General features: G+C 40.4%; 1 protein-coding gene across 1 annotated transcript; it reads right to left on the bottom strand.

The window, feature by feature from the left end:
• Positions 1–1,761: 1,761 nt before the first annotated feature.
• LOC131255458 (uncharacterized) lies at positions 1,762–21,238 on the bottom strand. The gene is made up of 4 exons (XM_058256186.1): positions 20,784–21,238; positions 8,563–8,616; positions 8,425–8,484; positions 1,762–1,995 (listed from the first exon to the last, which is right to left on the bottom strand). Exons 1-4 carry the CDS (start codon positions 21,141–21,143, stop codon positions 1,864–1,866), a joined length of 606 nt encoding a protein of 201 aa, XP_058112169.1. The 5' UTR covers positions 21,144–21,238; the 3' UTR covers positions 1,762–1,863.
• Between the last annotated feature and the right edge of the window lie 575 nt (positions 21,239–21,813).

Raw genomic sequence — 21,813 nt, 5'->3', positions numbered from 1 at the left:
AATAGGAGGCAAGGAACTTGTAATCATTACAATTTTGAATACATTGCAGTAGCCAAACATAAAAATTATTATATTTTCTTGTTGATTTGACATCTTAGTAATATAAAATAATTATTATGGCACTTTTACTATGCCTTTTCAAACACAAGATTTTTTTGTCAAATTATCCATTGACTAGTTACTACAATTTATAATCATTGCACTTTTACAATTCATTACAACCATAATTTACTATCCATACAGACCCTATAAGATTCCCACTCACCATTATCAAAATATGCATACCAACAAGTGACAGCAAGTGAATAATATATTTTCCTTTTCTTCTTTAAGAAAGTATCCACTACTAAAAGGATACATCTAACCATCCAATTTGGACCCTTTCCCATTCAGTGCTGAGCTTTGAAAGGGTAGGAATGATTGTGTACTTGCAAATTCAAAACTGTGCTGGAAAGAAATTACCCATTCAAGAATCCGCAAACAAAGTCACCCCAATTCTTTGAGACTCCACCTAAATCAAGGAAATGTTGTCCTAATGGAAATCACCATGAAATCGGTTAAATGGCCCCCTCCTAAAATTGACTCTGATGGATAATCTATAAGGAATCCTCCTAGTGGTAGGTTAGGTGCAATTGTTCAATTGGATAATGGTGTTGGTTGCATCCTTCATCTCTCACAGACGGTGCTCTAGCTACATGGCAAGAGTTTTATGCTCTCTCTGGTGGTTTACAGCTAGCCAAGGAGATTAGTACATGATGGCTAGAGATTGAATGAGACTTGCTTGACGTTGTCAATACAGTCAAAGGAGATTGGTCCCTAAGGATGAGAAACTGTCAGCTTTCTCTAGAGTCGCAGGGGTAGCAGGGGTATACCCCCAAGCTCCCAGGGTTGGAAAATCATCCCATATCTACCGTGACTTTAATACCACCGTCAATGTCCTTGCAAGCATCCACCCTCCAATCGAGCTGCGATCATGGTTTGATTCTCCCCCACTTCTATTTTAATTTACCTGTATGATGATGCCTCCACGCATACATTTCCTCATTCCCCATAGTTTTCGGCAAGTTTATCTTTCCAGAGAGAGAGAGAGAGAGAGAGAGAGAGAGAGAGAGAGAGTATGATTTTTTTATTTTATAGGACAGTTCATAGATATTAACGGTTCACGTTCTGTTCATTTCTGGCCTGCATCAATATCATATTAGGCTGGTTTCTCGAGACAGAACACTTAGTGGAACCCATCCAGCACACGACTTGGATCCTTCACCAATGATGGGCCACACATTACTTGCATTCCACACGCTCATCAGAGATTGTGGAACACTTAAAACAGAAACTAGATATTGGGAAGATTTATATGATCCTTGACTGATATCCACAGCATACTCAAATCTTTCAGTTTGTACAAGTAGAGCCCACTTTTCAACTACCAAGCCCACTCCAACTATTGACCCTAGTGTATATGGGCATCGCCCAGAAAATCTCCTCCATAGGCAGAATCCAATGTTTTTGGAATGCAAGACCTGAAAATAGATATTTGAGTAAGGACAGAAACAAAAATAAGATGCAAACCTGATTCAACTAAAAAAATGCTTGGGATCAATGGCCGGGATCTCCCAACCTGGGAGACTTTTAGGGCCCAAAAGATCCTGGTCTGGATCAATGAAAAATGGGCTCCACCACCACAAACTGAACAACTGAGTAGAGTGCAGGTATCTGTGATTCCTCTCAGGTGGAGGCCTGCACTCTTTACAAGGCAATGTGTAAATGAAACGGGCCGCAAGAGTTTGAGATGTTAATAACTACATAGTCCCCGGATAAAACTGCAACTCCAGCAATTGGTCGATGTATCATCATACACAAAATCTACTTGTTGCTGGTATCCTCTTCATCTTCAAAACTCAGATTCAGGGTCTGCAATTTGAAGCCCGTTCCTTGTATGATCTCAATCAAATTGGATGCCACCCCAGTAGCTTGTACCGTTGTCTGTTTTGTTAACTGCATGCACAGACACAAACACTCCAAAATAAATATCAAAGGTGCCTTTTTCGAATTCTGTTCTGCCTTCAAAGTAAAAACAATTACGTAGAGAGCATTTACATGGGTTCAGTCAAATTCGGATATCTAGTTTCTTGCAGGAAAGACATGGATGAATGAGATACAGCTCCGGCACACCTCTAGGCAAGGCCTTGGGCCAAGCTCGGGTTCCATTTCTAGGCCCATGAGCTGGGCCTGAAATTAAATTCCTGGCTGAACAGATGAAGGTGCCACCCGGCCCAGTCCGTGTGCCTATTCACAGCCTAGATGAAGGGTTTGATGAGTTTGGATTATGGGACCGTTTCCAGTTAACGACACCATATATGGATTGTCTGAGAGCTGGACAAATAATTGCTGGAGCAGAAAACTAGAGTTGTACACGAGTCGAGCTTGGCACAGCTCTGCTCGGTTCGGCCACTAGCTGACCCCAGCTCAAACTCGGCTCGGCTCGGTCCTCAAGCCTGACTGGTCAGCTCAGCTCAGTTTGGTCAGCAGCTCGGGCCAATTCGAGCCGAGTTCGAGCCGAGATCGAGCCTGTGCGGCATTTTCACAAACACATGGAGTGCACTTTCAATTTCTTACTGTATGTAAAACAACAGCAGCTGTTTACAGGTATTTCTTCAAACACCTTGTAGGCAACATCAAAATCAAGTAAAAAGTTATTTGTTTCATATACATAACTTCCTTGCCACCAGCCGACACTTTGTTGAGTCATTTCATCAAACACTTGGTGAGCAACATCAATATCAAAGTAACCGAGTCACCGAACTGGTTTGATCCAAGTTCGATTCAAGTTGGGGTTCGATCCGAGTCGAGTCGAGGTCGGGCAAGCTCGAACTCGGTTCAAAATTTTTTCAAGCTAAAAAAATCAGCTCAACTCGAGTCAAACTCAGTTTTGAACGGAGTCGAATCGAGCTTTTTCGAGTTGAGTCGAGCTAGCAAACCGGGCTAACTCAGTTCGTGTACAGCCCTACAGAAAACCTAAGCTGCGGTAACTGTACTTGGAAAGGCATTACAAATTCTTGCAAGTCAACAGCTAAATAAACCTAAATTTATGCACATAACGTCAGTCCCTTGTGTTCGACGAATTCAATTGAACCATGCATGATCTTGTGAAATTCCCACGACTCAAAATGTGATCTTGTAGATGAGAGAAAGTTCAAGATTTGTTTTCCCTTTTTCCTTAATATACCATGAAGGACCCAAGATCATGACTCCTAGGAACGCTTCCCCAGCCATGCCAGCATAAAAGCCCAGCCATTACATGCTCAGAGTGATAAAAATGCAGATTATTTGGTAACATATCTGAAAAAACATAATCATAACTTACTGTTTATTATAGCTTCAGTTCTACCTTGAGAATGGGAATGATATATAATAATTAGTTCACGCAGTCTATTTCAGATTGTTCAGTAACACGCGTGCGCACACACACACACGCACACAGATTTTTATTCCAGTTGCTGGAAGATTATCAAAAAGGAAATTTGTGCCTTGGAGGGAATGATTCAGAGAGGTATTACTTCTCTTTTTTGTATTGAATCCTAAATCTGAAAATCCATGTGATTTGAAGCAATTCCATCCCAAAATCGTGCCTGTCTTCCATTTTGCGTTAAGCTAATTCTGAGGAGGGCATTTGTCAGGGATCCCCAATTAGGCCTACCCACAATAAAAGTGCCCTGGTTCTCAGAAATGATCCACAAAAGCACTCCCTGAATGCAAAGACTTATGGCTAAAATTTTATAGACCCCCAATTAGGCTAGTGGGACTAAAGTCTATCAACGCCTCCACACCTTCAATTTTAGGAATGAGAGCTATGAATGACGCCCCTGGATCATTTGAAAGACAACTTCGCTCGTAGAATTCAGAACTGAATGCCATCACATCTCCTTTAACCGCTTGCCAAAATTTTAGAAAAGGCATCATCGGGAAGCCATTTGGAGCTGGGGCCTTATCTCAATACATTGAGTAAAGAGCTGCTTTAGATTCTGATTCATAAATCAGATTTTCAAGAGAAGGCGCCACCTCACTTGATAATTGAGGAAATTCCAAGTTGTCTAGCCACCGTCTCTTCCACCGATTGCAAGAGAATAGGTTTTTGTAAAATACTAAAATTGAACAATTGAATCAAACTACAATAAAATCTCCACCAACACACCACAACAAACTCCACCTTTACTTGACTCTATTTAGCTCCCCCCACAACTGCTCCCTTTGACCTGGGATGCAAGGGCCATACACAGCTAAGAAAACCCACTAAATGTTAGAAGATTTGTCCTGTAGAACTATTGATGCTGAATACTTACCAGAAACACCATCTTCCTTCCTCCAAATCTTCGAGTTCCACAACACAACTATACCTCCCACGGAGCCAACAACATCCAAAGCTGACCCCTCCTTATTCCTTACCTTCTAGACTGAGTCAAGAATACCTTTGTCCATAGATTGTAACTTACTTTCCTGCAGCATGATGACATCTGCTTTTGATCTTTTACACATTTTCCTAACCGAGACTCTTTTAAACTTTGCAGCCCAATCCTTAAATATTCTCAGATGAAATTATCATTAATCTACAATTTTGACTCCCTTACCCTCTTTCCCCACTTGACTTACCTCGAAATCGTAATTGATTGAACATTCTAAGTTGAGAAGTTCCCTCCAGTCTGCAGGAGACTTTCTGGCCTTTGCCACTTGAAATTCCTGTTGTCTCTAAGCTCATCAACCTTGAACAAATTGGAACAAGGTTGAGAGCTCCAAAAGCTCCTTCTTCCCTAACCCTTTTCTTTTTCAGCCCCTGTTCCCTACTCTTGATTTCCATCGAACCGCCTTCCTCCCCTTCTTCCGACTTCAATTCCTTGCTTTCGCTTCCTGCACTCCTCCCTCTCCCCATCCTTCCTCTCATCCCCCAATCAAACTAGCACTTCTCGAGCATCCCTCCTCTCAATTCCCACTGTTATAATCCCCCTTCTTCCTCCACTCTTGATTCCGCCACATGCTTTCATCGACCTTTTTCCTTCATGAATCGAAGCATGGAATATCTGACATTCCCAAGATCGAAGAAAATGCCAAAAGAATGGAGAAAAGGTAGTGCAATACCTATTTATAAGAATAAAGGAAACATATAGAGTGGCACTAACTATCGTGGGATTAAACTTATGAGCTATCCTATACTATGAAATTATGGAAAAGAGTGATTGAGCTAAGACAAAGGCATAAAATGAATGTATCAGAAAATTAGTTTGGTTTCATGCTGGGGAGGTTTACCACTGAAGCTATTTCTTACTAGACAAATGAAGGAGAAATACAGGGAGGAGAGGAAGGATCTTCACATGGTCTTTATTGACTTTAAGGAAAGCTTACAATAGGTCCTAAGAATTAATCTGGTGGGTGTTGGGAGAGAAAGGTGTCTCAAGAGGAGATATCGACATGATTAATGATATGTATGAGGGAGCAATAACATATCTGAGGACCAATAGTGGAGAGACGAGTGATTTTCCAATTAGGCTTGTACTAGGGGTCAACATTGAGCCGATACCTTTGTGCATTGGTTATGGACAAGGACAAATTAAATGAGGCATTTGTAGGAAGAGATCCCATGGTGTATGTTGTTTGCAAATGACATAACTTTGATTGACAAGATGACGGAGGGTGTAACCATAAAACTAGATTTATGAAGAGGTTCTTTAAAATCTAAAGGATTTAAAATTACTCGGAATAAAACATAGTATATGGAGTGCAATTTTAGTAACAATAGGAGTGGGAACGAGGAATTATTAAAGATTGTTGACTACGAAGTTTCCCAAGAACAAACATTTATTTGAATATCAATGTTATTTCAGTTATCGGAGAAGAGAGTAATGTTGAGATCAAGTGAAGGGCAATAATGGAGTGCATTAAGATCTTCGACCCTAAGAGATCTCATGGTGATGATAGGAGATCCGAGAGAAGATTAAAAGGCAAGAGAAGACTAGACAAGAGTAAGGAAGCTCTAGTTGAGAGCAAGTCCTAGCAGGGGATTCATTTTCCCAGGTTCTAGAAAATAAGTTCTAAAGAGTCTGTGAAAGATCAGAGCTGTTAAGGTCTCCTTCAAAGAGCAGTAGCAGCAGCAGAGATGGAAGGGGCGGCAGTAACAGGGGTTATCCCTCTCAATCCGGCACTAATAGAGAAGACTCTACCTCTTGTGAAATAGGAAGAGCCCTTTCTAGGGGTGGTCCCTCCAGGTATCGTTCGAACAGTCGTCTCTTCAAATCTCAAAATAAAGTCTCTAGCAAGCGCCTCCATGATCTCCATCCTTTAAGGGGGTCTGTTGGAACACAAAATCAATTGCACACAGGCGCAACAAAAATGTATTGCACGATCACACAATAGAGTTGTGTTGCACGACTGTGCAACAGAAGAAATAAGCCAGCGAAAAGGGTTATGTCACAAGATTGGGAGATCAGTGGCGCGATCGCACAATACGAATCTCGTGCAACCAAGAAGTGTTGCGCGCCCGCGCAACAGAGTTATGTTACGCTCATTTGGGGCTTCATACATGCAAATGCCTATAAATACCCCCTCACTCTTCTCATTTGGACACTTGAAATATTTTAGAGCTTTGTAAATAAAAGACTCGTAGAATTCAGGTATCAAGAGGTTCGCGATGTCAGGAGGAAGAGGAAGAAGCGCCAAGGATGAAGCTTGTTGTGCGATCGCGCAATAGAGCTGTGTTGCGCGACCACGCAACAAAGGTCCCTCGCAACTAAAGTTCTACGCATCTTATGCAGCTTTATCGTGGATATCTGTATCAGTATTCTTATGGACCACCAATTTAGGTCTTTTAGCTCGTGTATTGGCATGAAGCAAGGGGTTTCAACCCCGCACAACTCTTCTGTCATTGCGACGGATGCTCTACATGTCAAAATGCTGCTGAAATTGTTGCTGACCCATTGTCAATTGCCACTTAAAATCATTACAATTAGTTGTACTCTGTTTTAGAATCAAGGGTAATGTAAGGAATGTAACAATAATCCGGATTAATGAAATGATTGATGATGAGTGTTATTTTATCCAAGTTTTCTTATTATTTTAGTGTGTGTGTGTGTGTGTGTGTGTGTGTGTGTGTTCCAATCTCTGAAACATGTTTCTGATTCAAACAGGGTCCTCTCTTGGGGGTTCGAGAAGGCAGGTCTCTATTAGGTGATCTAAGGAAAGTTCTGGGGACTTTAGTTCCTGCTATCCAGCCTCATCCCCCCAATCTTCTGATTCTGATACTCATCTTCCTAGTTCTCCGATCTGAGGTCGTGTCGGTGTCTCTATATTCCATCATAGGGGTGGTTTCTCGAGCATCTGGGGTAGGGCTCCTGCCTCGGCAACAAATACAGATAGTCAGGCTAATGGTGGATGGACTCGAGTTGTGAAAAAGAGACTCCCAACAGATCGGAAGGGAAGCAAATGATATTGCTGATTTGCATGCAAAAGCAGGTGTGACCCAGCAAGAATGTGTGGTCTGGGATTTCAGATCAATCGAACAGTGGTGGGATTATTGTTTTTCTTTAGTGGGGGGATTTTGTAATGAGGCATTTTGTATTCCCAATGTTTGCTGGTTTGGTTGTTTTCTTTTCCTTTTCTGAATAAAGGATTATTACTCTTCCAAACAAAAAAGAGGCATTTTGTGTACACGAAATATAGGATCTTATTGGGCATAACTCTTATCTCTTTTAGCCTTGTCCACCGAGAAGCTAATTCCATGGCAGATGATCCAGCTAAAATCGGGTGAGACTAGACCCATTCTGTATGTTGAGGACTGTTAGTGTTATCAATTATTGTAATGGACAGAGTTTGCTAGTTGTCTTCTTAATAAAGCTGTTCTTACCAATAAAAAAAGATCAGCACAGAGACTAAATTTCTATTCCTTAAAAAGACTCTGTACTTGATCAACAATATTAACTCTTGATATATTGCAAAGTTGAATTCCAGTGTGAATGCATTGAATAACTTCAGGATTTATTTTCCTCAGCCTGCATGCTCAGATGTCTACCTTTTCTGTGCATTAGTTAGAACCCGGGGAATGGCTCATTCCCTCATTCCCTTTGCTTTCTCCTTTCCTAACCCTCTTTTATTTCTTCTTTCCTGAAGTCCTTAGCTTCTAAATGAATCCTTACCTTGCTCAGGCAAAGATTGTGTGAAAAGATGAACAAATAAATATTCTAAAGATACCATCTTTTTTTCTTTTCTTTTCTTTATCTTTTGAGAGACAATAAAGGTACCATCCATTGGAAGAGCTTCCAGATAAATCACAGTAATTTTTTTTTAAACAATAACAAAAATTTGAATTCTCCATAATTTTAATAATAACAGATCCCAGTGATACCCATGAGGATCAATATCACAGATAATTCATGCATGTACCTCAACACTTGCAATACCCTCGAGGACCTGAACTTTTAGATCACTGACTCCATCTGTTTCCTGCCCAACAAGGGAAACATAATCAATTTTGTGTGTAGCAAAACACAGGTTAGAAAATTCAAAAAGGTAGTGTCACACCTCTAAAGCCCGGCTCACTGTAGGGATTGCTGATTCATTCATGGTTCCTTCTACCTTTAATAATGTAAATGAAAAGACTGTTAGAGACAGAAAAAAAGAAAAAAAAAAAAAAAGAAAAAGAAAAAGAAAAAAGAAGAAGAAGAAGACTAAAAGGCATCTGTGTATATTAAATGCTAAGAAATGAAGTAAACATGAACAGGGAGTAGATGGAAGAGAACTGGAACTCTGAGGCCTGTTGCCCGATAAGAATTTGCCTAATCATTCATAACAAAAATGATTTTTTTTGTACCAAAAACTATACTAAAAAAAGGAAAGCATGTCTTTTTCAAAAAATGCATTACACTAAAAATAGAAGTCAGGGAATGAATAAGACAATACTAGGAGTTTGGACCATTTTAAAGACTCAGGTTCATGAGACTATTAGAGATAAAAATAAGTAGACTAAAATGCATCTATGTATATTAACACTAAGAAATGATAGGAAAGAAACAAGGAGCCATCTATTTAGTGACAAAAGGGAAATGGAGCTCTGAGATCCATGGTCCCATCAGAGGTCAGCCCAATCATTCATAAGAAAAATGAACACTTCCTATACCAAAAACCATTCTACAAGAAAGCGAAGCAAGTCTTTGTGATGAAAGTTCAATATATGCAGGATACCGAGAACAGAAAATAAGGAACCAATAAAACAATGCTACGAGTTTGGACCATATTCAAAGATTCAAATTCTTGCTACATCACCAAACACACCATTTTGGATGGAGAGCCATGTCCGACAATTATTGGGTACTGCTGGTGCATCTAGGAATTTGTAATACATTGTAGGAAGGATTTATAACAAATCCTAATGATGACTCTTACTCAGCTGAAACCATTGCAAGTCACCAAAACTGGAGTCATAATGGCTGATATTAATGGGCGGGGATTGGGTACCACCCCCACCAGGACCTAACTAGAGACGAACGGTCCTGTCAACGGCTTTGAGCTCATAATCTAAAATGATTTGTCAAAATGGATGAGCTCAAAAATGAGGCAGATCGAATGCTCAAGTGGACTGCACCATAGGAAACAGTGGGGATTGAAAGTCTACCGCAAAAAACCTCTTGGGGGCCGCAGAAGTTTTGGATCAATATGATGTTTATATTCTCCCTTCATCCAGGTTTTTGTGACCTTATGCATAGGTTAGATGGCAAATAAACATCACAGTGGGCCCTAGGAAGGTTTCAACGGTTGGGTTCGTTGCCACTGTTATGGGTAAAAATGGACTGACCAGATGAATAGACTTGAAGACTATGGATTGCTTGAGGGCTGGAAAATCACCCTGACCTCGGCCTCAGGAACCAACTTTGGAAGTTGGCCTCGAATATTGGCCATCACCTCATAATCAAATACACTCGCAGTATATTAAGGATTATCCTCCGAGATATTCGCGAGGATCTCGGGAAATCAATTACGACACGTCCGAAGAAAGATATCTTCCATAATACGCAATTGCCATACAAGAGTCATTGCCATATACGCCACCGCACCCAAAAGGCTATAAATAAGTATCGCCTACGGTGAATGGTACACTAAATCTCTCACCCAAAACTCCTCAATACTACAAGACCCAGATTCCTAACCTGACTTTGGCATCGGAGGGTCCCTTGCTCTAGCCAGGGTCTCCTTTGTCTTCTTCCTGTGCAGGTACTCGTAGGTCTAAAGAGGGTGGACCAGATTTTTGCATCAACAGTTTGGCACCGTATGTGGGAACGACATCAAAGCCGTTCCTGCTTTACTAAAAAACCACAATGGCGAAAGGAAAGAAGAAAGCTCTAGCTACTATTCCTGCAGCCATCCCAGATTTTCCTGAATTATCAGCCGAGCAGGGTGCCTAGTCCTACCAGCAGCATGCCGACTCTACTCCAGCAGTGCCCCGCTCCTCGATAACGCATTCGGGGTAGTCGATTAGTCTCCTTGGAGAACCGAGTCGAAGCCCTGAATAAAAACATGGATCGACTCATGCAACTCCTGGAGAGACAGAATCCACCCCTTGGTCGTGATGCAGAGGAGGGTGCTACCACTGCACCACCTCAAGCGCCGGTCAACTCGCAGAGAAACAAGCAACCTCCTAAGCTGCCAGCCCAGGCTCTTTCCCACACTTCGGGAACTGCCATGCCCGCTGACTCCGACTTGCATCACACATTGGAGAAGAAGATGCGTGGAAAGGCTCCCGAGGTGGTAACCAAGAACGAGGGCCCTTGGAAGGCAGAACTCAAGGAACTACGAGGTCTGATCTGCAATATCCGCCAAGCCTACCGCGTCGACTAACCGGCTTACTCGACAAGGGCGACCTCCCTTCTTAAAGGGAAAAAAGGTGCTCGGGACACTCTACAATAAATGAACTTCCCCAGGTTAGGGGAAGAAACTTCTTTTAAATGATTTCTCGACTATTTGAACTACACGACGACCGACTACGAGGGCTTCCCTTAGTGTAAGGGAAGAAAGTCCTCTATTGTGAATTCTACTATGAAAGAACCTCCCCAGATCAGGGGAGGAGAATTTCTTTCAAATTCCGACTATCCGAGCTACACGATTGACGACTGGGACGTCCCTCAATTGAAGGGAAGAAAAGTCCCTCCTATTAATTCTACATCGCTCGACTGGGACTTCCCTCAGTTGAAGGGAAGAAAAGTCCCTCCTATTAGCTCTACATCGCCCGACTTTTGATCGATCGACGACTAGGACTCCCCTCAGTTGAAGGGAAGAAAGGGAAAAAAAGTCCCTCCCACTAGCTCTAATTCGTCCGACCTTTCGACCTCCCGACCTCTTCGGCGTAAGTTATGGCACAGTGTCAGTCCACACTAACTTACTTCCCGAGCTTCTGAAGAATGCTCGGAAGTAGGAGGCTACTGTTATCGGTAAAAATGGACTGACCAGATGAATAGACTCGAAGACTATGGATTGTTTGAGGGCCGGAAAATCACCTTGGCCTCGGCCTCGGGTACCAACCTCTAGGCCTCCGGAACCAACTTTGGAGGTTGGGCTTGGATATTGACCACCACTTCGGAATCAAATACACTTGCAGTATATTAAGAATTATCCTCCGAGATATTCACGAGGAGCTCAGGAAATCAATTACAACATGTCCGGAGGAAGATATCTTTTGTAATACGTAATCATCATTCAAGAGTCATTACCATATACACCACCGCCCCCAAAAGGCTATAAATAAGTACTCAGCCTACGGTGAAAGGTATGCAGAATCTCTGACCCAAAACCCTTCAATACTACAAGACCCAGATTCCTAGCCTGAATTTGGCATCAGAGGGTCCCCTGCTCTAGCCAGAGTCTCCTTTGTCTTCTTCCTGTGCAAGTACTCGTAGGTCTAAAGGGTCTGGACCAGATTTCTGCATCAACAGTCACCATTACTTCCTGTGGCATGGTCCACTCAAGCCTTCAATCTACCTCCTTTTTGAGCTCATGCCCTAAAATGATCTTTCAATATGGATGGACAGCTTGGATAAAACACATATATCATGGTGGGCCCTGCAAAGCCCTTGACAAGACTATCCATCTCTAGCTAGGTCCTAGTGGGGGTAATACCCAATCCAAACTCGATATTAACTGGGGAGAGGCTAGTGTTCGAATTATCTCCGATATTATCGAAATATCTCCAATATCATCTTTATCTCTAGCTCAGCGATATTGATAACACTTGTAGTGATACCGATAACGATGGTAGTATCGAAAATTCTAGGAATTAGCAATGTATCACTAAGTATCGCCAACGTATCAATATCACTAATGTAATTGTCAATATTTTCAACTATGTAAATTATAGGTGTCACTTGTATTGCCAATATTTTTTTTTTACTATGTAAATTCTAGATAATGCTTGTATCATAAGTGTATTGATGATATTTCAATAATATTGCCAACGTATTGATATCATCAGAATTCGGTTTATTAGAATTTTTTTTTTTTTTTTTTTTATTTCAACTCTTTTTTTTTCCCCATGGGCACATGGTTGTATGTAGTATTCAATTTGTCATTGATAATATTAATAGTATCTTGATATTATCGATATTGCAATATGTGCGATATTGAGACCACGATCTTTTGTTTCATTTTCAATTGTTGATGATTTCTTGGTAAAATATCATGTGTTGTTGATATTTTGCGATATCGATAGATGTTTTGTTAAATAGGCTGGATGGGATGGTTAAACTGATTTCTTACAACAGTAGATGCTTTTACAGCTCCATTAAATGGAAACTTGTTATGTATGCATTTTGTTTATAATTGTTTTATTTCTAAATATGCAAATATATACATTTTAACATCTTTTGAAGTTTCGTTGAAAATTCCATCGTTTTTCCCATGTTTCCCTGCATTTCTGGTTATCAGCGATATTATCGGCGATATCGATATTGTTTTTGTATCCCTAGTCAGTGAAACTTGTAGCGATACCGATACTTGGAACACTGAGAGGCTAAAATTCTAGGGTGATGCATTACAGGCCTAAACTCCAAGTCCCAATTAAATGAGAAGCACATAGGACTAAATGTACCAAAAAAATTTATTCATTATTGCAGAAAGGTCCCCAATGAGAAGTGTGTAGGATTAAATGTACCAAAAAATTGTAGTAATTGTTTGCGGAAAGGTCCCCACCAATGGCCACAAAATAATAAAAATCAAAAAAATAAAATAGATTAAGGACCAGTGAAGAGACTTTCAACAGTCCTCTATGGCATCACAACACTACAAAAGAATGAAAGAATCACCATTAGCACATATTCCAATCACGGGAAAAATTTGTGATTTCTACTAAACATAACATGTCTATTTCATGTGCAAGGCCTTGTATTTATATTTAGACCTTTCCTCAATAATTTTCCTTAGCTAACTCTTCCAATAATTAGTTTGCTTACCAAATACATATAAATCAAAAAGGAAACTAACTACTAACCCTGAGTAAAAATAGGAAACTAACAGGCTAGTAGTGTCAATCCACAAGTGCATGGATGAACAATGCACGAATGCACAATACACAATGTGAACAGTGCACAATTTGGGGACTGCGGGTCCATAGTCTGATGAGAACACCAGCGTGGGGCCACCAATCTGATAATTTCATTTGTGAATTTGTGTAGCCCACTATTTTGATCCAGTTGCCTATGGGCCCCCACTTAATCGGCATGTGCCCACCAACTCTGGGCCCTGCTTGCATCAATTCACCCTGGCTTGTCAAGAACTAGCCATCAAGTTCTGCTTTCGTGCTAAGTCATCGCCCCATGATCCACCTTCGTATTTTTTAATCTTCGATGGGAGCTGGTAGTGGATTCCACTCCATTTCCTCTTGTGCTTGCGTGCAACCATTTTCCTCGACTGGATCTTCATCATCTTTCTCAATTGTGTGCTTGTCCTGATAGTATGATGGGGGCTCCCCCATTGATTAGTCCCTATCTTCACCAGATTCAAAGATATGGTACCATACTGCATTTTTTGTCTGATTGCTGAGTGTTGAGCGAATCTATCGTCATGGTCTCTATCTCATCATTAGATCTTGAATCATCAGTTCAGATTGATGGGGCACGATCAAAACCTTCATACTTGCTAATCTAAGCAATGATTCTTCAATTGGTTCTTGTCAATTTATTGATTCATCTGCTAATCCTTCAGCAAACCCCTTTGCTAATTATTCTCTTGTTTCGGCCATCAATTCATCAACAGATCCATCTGCAGATCTATCCATGGATCCACCATTAGATTCATCTCTTAACGCTTCCTTTTGTTTCTTTATTGATTTTTTTATTACGCTTCTTCCTTAGGCCTCATGGACATCTACCTCTTCTCAGGCATTGTGTTCATTATGAAGCTTATCTTATCCTTTTAGAATGAGTAATTATTCTTCAGGCATCATGGGTGGCATTCTAATCTTGTATCAAGAGTCTTCAACAAAGGAATACAACAAATAGTAATGGTGAGTTGGATGTTCTTCAAATACATTTTTAAAAATTAAAAACTTCGAGAATATCATCACCACCCATGGTTAAAAGAGTCGGCGACTTAGACAAACTCCTTTGGTCCTAAGTCAAGTCATATTGGACGAGTTGGTAGGCTCAGGCCTAGTTGAGCCGAGTCGCCACTATTTCTAATTGTAGAGGCCCACCGCAATGTCTGTGTGACATCCATTCCATCCATCCGTTGCGCAAGCTCGTGTTAGGACATTATCCCGAAAATGTGGCCGATTGAATACTCAAGTGGACCACACCACAAGTAATAGTGGGGATTGAACGCCTACCACTGAAACCTTCTTGGAACCACGAGTTTTGGATTAGGCTAACATTATGAACAGGTTGGATGGTTATACATCACGGTGGGTCCTAGGAGGTTTCAATGGTAGGCATTTCCATCCCCACTGTTTCATGTGTTGTGACCCACTTGAGTTTTGGATCTGCCTCATTTTTTGGGCTCAAGTCCTAAGAGATGGAGAAATTGAAGGATGGAGTGGATGTTACACAAATTGGTGGTAGGCCGCACGTAGCTTTTGGTTACATGGGTTCCTTGCAAGGTGTTCGAAAACGCTTACGTATCGGCCGTATCGGCCAATACGTAACGGTAATGGCCATGACTGTTACATGTTACGGGGTCGTAACGGCCACCCCTTCTTTTTTGTGCCCGTAACGGCATTACGGGGTCGTAACGGCCACCCCCTCTTTTTTGTGCCTGTCATTCAAGCATCATGTTGGCCTCACATCTGTTAGTACCATTATAGCTTATGGTGATACCAGTACCATTGGGTCATGCTCCCTCAAACAAGAGAAGCAAGCTTCTCCCTTCTTCTTCTTCTTCTTCTTCTTCTCTCTCTCTCTCTCTCTCTCTCTCTCTCTCTCTCTCTCTCTCTCTCTCCTTTTCATTTCGTTCTTGAAAAACGACTTCAAATTTCATTTTTAAAATGGTCTGCAGTGCACGCTGCACAGTGCACTTGCACTGTTTTGTTACGTGAGCCAGACCTTGATTTATGTGTAGTATATCCATGCTGTCCACTATAATGTTTATTTTCCATCGAACCTATTCATAAGGTCACATAGACTTTGACCTTGATGAAGGGAGACCACAAATGGTAGCTTGATCCAAACAAAAATATCTTAAGAAATTTTTAATAGTGGGAATTAAATCCTTATTTTGTAGTTCACCTAAGATTTGAATCAGCCTCATTTTTTGCACCATGCCCTAAAATAAGTTGGCAAAAAGGATGGACTACATGGATATACAACCAATGCATTGAGGTGGGCCCCACTTTTAAAGGGATACTCACTAGTGGTCCACCGAAGATTTAGACCTACCTGAATTTTTGGACCATGCCTTAAAATGAGTTGGCAAAACAGATTGATGGCATTGATATACAAATACATCGAGGTGGCCTACCTGGCCCACTAGTGATCCACCTAAGATCTGGATTTACCTTATTTTTTTCCAATGCCCTTAAATGAGTTGCCAAAACGGATGGATGACATGGATATATAATACATAATCGAGTGGACCCCAGTACATGGCCTTAAAAATTTATACATGACGTATATATCAACTCAAAATTAACCAATTAAATTTTGGGACCATTGTTGTTAAGTCACAATCCCAAAATTAAATAACTCCTACAATTTTCACCATTAGTTTGCATACACTTGTTTTTTGAAATAGTACCATTGGATATTTTTCATTTTTCACTGTCCAATAAACGTCCACCAATCCATTAGTGGGATAAGTGCCAACAGATTGCATTAATTTGAGGCTAGTTTGGGGCATCAAATGGTCCCCAAACCAACCCCGAATAGACAACACTATTTACCTCAATTTAATTTTAATTTTTAAAAAGATTTGTGGGGGAAAATGACATCAAATTGCTAAGTATATGAATTACATAATAGGATGCAAAAGTCCCTAAACTCTATATATTGAAATAAAATGCATGTGAGTCACGAAGTATGCAATGTGCTAGCACTATAAATACAAGGAAAACTTGAAATATAAGATGTTTTGGTATTACATTCATTATAGTAAATTTATATACATATTATATAGTTAGAAAACTAAATATAAAAGGTTTGCAATTAATTCCAGGTTATCAGGTTCATAAATCCATCAGACAACCCGATATAGCATTCTCACTAAAGAATGTACCGTTACACCACCATAAACATGTTCCAAATTATAACTGAATGCATATTTGGAATATTTAGAATATTCCAGATTTAATGGATATTTTTCCATAATCTTTTGACAAAAAAAATAAATAAATAAATTGCACCGTTACACACCCCGTATCGGCCATTACGCCCCTGTATTGGCCGATACGGGGCGTATCCGTATCGGTAACAGTGGGCACCGTTACGCCCACCGATACCGATATCGAACACCTTGGTTCCTTGTAAGAGGGATTGTAGGAAATTTGCATCCTACTATTGTAGAACCAGTTGGCCCCACTTCATTTGCCACGGACAAGGACTCTGATACTCTGGCATACTGTGCTGGATCTTGGATGATATGTAGGCACTTAGTAATTACTAAGAAATTGCATTTGTAGCATACAAGTAATTCAAACTAAACCGCTAAAAATTATGGATCCCAATTTAGATGGGCCATGACAAAAAGCTTAGGCTGATTTGGTTATCTGACAATCAGATAGGGGGACATCTATTTGATGATTAAAAATGAAAATTATGTCATAATCATCATCTAGGCCTAGTGTTTTAAATAGTAGTAGCGTGTTGCATAGCGTAACCCTCTATAACATGTAGTGTAAGTAGCAAAGTGTGTAGTGTAAGTTACATGATACTTCTATTTTTAAAATTTTAAAAAAAAGAGAGAAAATATATGATAAATAATAAGAAAAAAGCAAAAAACACATAAAAATGCCTAAAAAATTATTTATTTTTTCAAGTATAAGCATGTTCAAACAACTTATTAATTATCATTAATCAAAAGCCAAGCCACATATATAAACCAAATCAAATCATTATCACATCACCAACTTTCTAAGCAAACCACTTTAATTAATAATGTCTAATTGAAACCACAAGTCACATGTATGAAAAGAGATAAAAATCTAACAGGCTATGAGTATTGAGTACAAAATACTAATGTCACATTCCTCAAAATCTCAATTAATAGGCTCTACACTCTAAAGTCTAAAGGTCATCTTCATCATCTAATAGATCGTTAAAAGTATTCTCCATCTACAATAGGACCCACTATTTTGATGGTCTAGATAGCTTAACATCATTGCCACATGTAAAAAGAATGGGTCACCACCATTTTACATAAAAACTAAAAAATTACAGTTTAAGAAAACTAAAAAAAATATGGCGTAGTGTATGCAACATACACTATAGTTGTAGCATATGCTACGACTCCTGTAGCGTATGCTACATGCATTGTAGCCACACTACGTAGCGTACGCTATTGCTATGCTACAAGCACTATGCAAAATACTATCCAAGCATTATCCCAATTAATTGGAGCCAGCGACATGCATCCTAATCCGCCATTCACTCTATTAAGGACCAAAACTTAAAAATGAAAAATATATAATGGTCATATTTCAACAAATGATTGTCTATGGATTAGAGGTTAAGATTGCACAACCAATTTAACTTTAGGACCTTGACTTGGAGACAGTTCATTCTACAATTTAGTCAGTTTAATTTTTGTTTCTACATGCCCCATCTGCAATTTTCAAGTGCTTGCATTTCAAGCCCCATATGTAACCAGAGTATGAAATACCCCCATTACAGCTATGATAGGGCCGTTATCAAGTGTCATACCTCCATTATAGCTATGTAACAAGCTTCACACATGTTGGACTGTTAGTAGAGAAGCTACCCAAACATAGTAGAGATACTGGAAATGAGTTGGACTGGGTCAACTTGGCTAGACTCAGATGTATTGCCCAAGTCTCGCCCAACTCAGCTGAGTTGGCCCCTGAAGAACCCAAGTTGTGGTATCAAATCATATTTGGGGCTTCTAAGTCCAACTCGACTCACTTGAGTCACACCTGATTTGGATGAGTTTTACACCCGTGCTACCATCTCCACGGAAATGAAACTTCCACAACTATTTTTGTTGATTACCGTTACCATTTCAATATCCTTCCTCGTACCATACACGCAATTCTAAATGGTGTGACTGTGTGAGTGATTCAATCATTAGATTTAAAAAAAAAAAAAAACCAACAACAACAAATATTTGTAATTTTTTTTAAAAAAACCATAAAATGGAAAATTAAGAAATAATATAAAAAATACAAATATAGCTTGCTTAACAAATTGTAATGATGTTTGGTAAAAATTATAACATCATAGATTGTGCCTGTGTTGAAACTACCTGGAACCAGGCCAAAATGGAACCAAACTGACAAAAACCGCATATGAACTGGTATAGAAAGGACAATAAGCATAATCACCATTGAGATGTACATTGCATATACAGACAGTACAGTCACTTTTAGCTATTGTGTCGTATTTTCTAGTTTTGACCTGAAGTGAATATGTGCCGCCTTTAAGAGCATTTTTGTCCTTTTGGTTTTGTCTTTGTTGTATCCTTTATAATGGCCATTTGACCTCATAAGAAAACCTAAGGCCCTGTTTGGTAGACACCTAAATGAGCTAATCCAATTTTAGTTAACAGTGCAAATGCATTAGAGATCTTGATCTATATGATGAATTCATGTTAGGAGTAATTATTTATTAGAGAGCAATACATATAAACATAATACTGTTAACTAAAATGAGATGAACTCTTTTTTAGGCATCTTCAAACAGGCCCTTAGGGTCTCTTTAGTCTTCTTATGGTAATTCAGATCGATGCAATCTATTTTGCTAAAGGTCAGTGCCTTTAAGTACCCATACCATTGTGCTAAAGATCACACTTTACACACGAGTCACAGAGAATGCATGAAAGAAACAGATCAAATTAAAATGTCAAACAAGAGAACACATAGTAGTGTGGTGTAAAATCACCAAGCGTAGGGTAGCAGCCCTGCTGCCACATATTCTCATGAAGAGATGGCCCTCTCAACATGTAACTAACAGTCTTTCAAAAACATAGAATGTACTTGCAAACTCCACAGCATAGGAGCTCAAGAACTCTAGTTCCTCTCTTAGTTGCATGAGCCTTCCGGCCAAGTGCCACTCCCACTTCAGATCGCAGTTTGCACTCATGCTCCCACTCATGCTTCCTAGTTGCTTATGATTTCTAGCATTTTGAAACAGATGCTTCCCCGCTTCCGCACCCAAATTTGCTACTGCTTCTCTTCATGTTTCGTGCAACTATAATTTCTCTTGAAATGGAGATATCTAAGCCACTGAAAACCTGAAGAGTAGCCACTGCCTTTCCAAGAGCAGAGAGCTACAGCTCATGCTAAAATTAGAGCACGCACAATATCGTGCCATGTGGACAGGGGACTACAGCCCATCTCTCCCAAGGTGGAAGCTTCCTCATCCCAAAGAGAATCCTGCAGCGGGATTCTTCTGCTGCCACATTGAACAAAACCAAACCCAAACAAAGACAGATCTCTCCATTCCAAGATGTAAACTGTGCAGCACATTGCACATGGCTGCAGCCCCAGCCGAGAATCCAGAGTGTCTGTCACAGCTCACTGGGGACCCACATGCCGGGTGGCCTGATGACCAGAACCATCAATGTGGACCCTACTCCATGCCAGCTTACGCTGGATGGATGATTGTGAACATCACCATTAGATGAATCTAAAGCAATTTGGTGATGAAATTGTTGAAAGTGAATTCTTCTTGCTACGAAGCTTGCTGAAACAGGTCTCTCCAATCAAGTGATCCACAGCCCCATATCTAGAAACTGACAATGAAAAGAAAATTTTCAATGGCATGCATTCAACTCTAATGGTGGCTATGAGAATATGAACAGCTAAATCATGGAACCATCTCAATATGGGCTCCAGTGGGTGGTGAAACGTGCTGGATCCTGAGTCAGGACAGAGGCAAAATGATTCCCAACAGAGAAGGAAGAAGTAGAAGAAGAAGAAGAAGAAGAAAAAGAAAAAAAAAAAAGAGAGGAAAAACACAACAGAAAATTCGACGGTTGGAGAGAGAGAGAGAGAGAGAGAGAGAGAGAGAGAGAGAGAGAGAGAGAGAGAGAGAGAGTCCTGAACTTAGAAGCGAGATATCTAATGAACAAAGGAAGAGAAAATGAGGAATGCGTACCTTGAAGAACATGGTTAGGACGTCGGAAGGGGATACGGGGACGGAGACGGTCTGTTCCTCAGGCAGAGCTGTGGCATTTTCCTCGGGTGGAGCTGTGGCATTTTCCTCGGGCGGAGCTGCACCCTCCTCTTCTGGAATTAGGGTTTCCTCAGAAACTGCCCTTGTAATGATAATAGGCGTCGTCTTCTGCAAGGATTTCAGCTTTGGAGGAAGAGAAGGAAAGGCGACGATGGCTCTTGTGTGAGAATAGGAATGAAGAGATGGTAAAGAAAGAAAAGGAGAAGCAGAAGAAGGAAGTGAGATTGAATGACGAGAATAGCTTCTGCAAATACAAGAGAGAGGAGAGGGAATTGCCGCCATTACTTCCCTTTCGTTTCCCGGTAAGACTGTTAGAAGTTCCCTCACTCCCTCTTATCCCCAGAACTCTGTTTTTCTATTTTTCCATTTTTAACTTTCTATGTTCTGGAAGAGTGATATGGATGATACACGGGCGCTTTGAAATCAGCATGGTGACTCGCGGTAGGTACCTCCCGGGGGCACGGCTTCAATGGATCCCCGGATCCCTGAATGCGGAGCCCAACGTCATGTATGTGACTTAAATCCACGCCGTCCATCCGTTTTGACATTTCATTTTAGGGCATGATCCCAAAATTGAAGAAGATCAAAATCTCAGGTAGACCCCACGACAGGAAAAGTGGTGATTGACCATTGATAGCTTCTTGTAGACCACGAAAGCTTTGGATCAAGCTGATACTTATGTGGTCCCTTCATCCAGGTCTATGTGGCATTATCAACAGGTTGGATGGAAAATAAACATTTCGATGGACCTAAAGAAGTTTTTAATGGTAAATATTCAATCACCAACTTTGGGTTCACCTCAGATTTGAATATGCCTCGTTTTTTCACATCAGGCCGTGAAATGGGCTATAAAAATAGATGGATGTAAGGAAAATACTTTACGGTGGACCCCACAGTTAGGCATCCACCGTAACCGTTCCCCGTCAGGTCGCGGAAACCGATTGTGTCCCGC

This window comes from Magnolia sinica, chromosome 9 (assembly GCF_029962835.1).
Source record: "Magnolia sinica isolate HGM2019 chromosome 9, MsV1, whole genome shotgun sequence".
NCBI lineage: Eukaryota > Viridiplantae > Streptophyta > Magnoliopsida > Magnoliales > Magnoliaceae > Magnolia > Magnolia sinica.
Note: the sequence above shows the minus strand (reverse complement) of the source record. Positions and strands in the feature narration are given on the sequence as shown.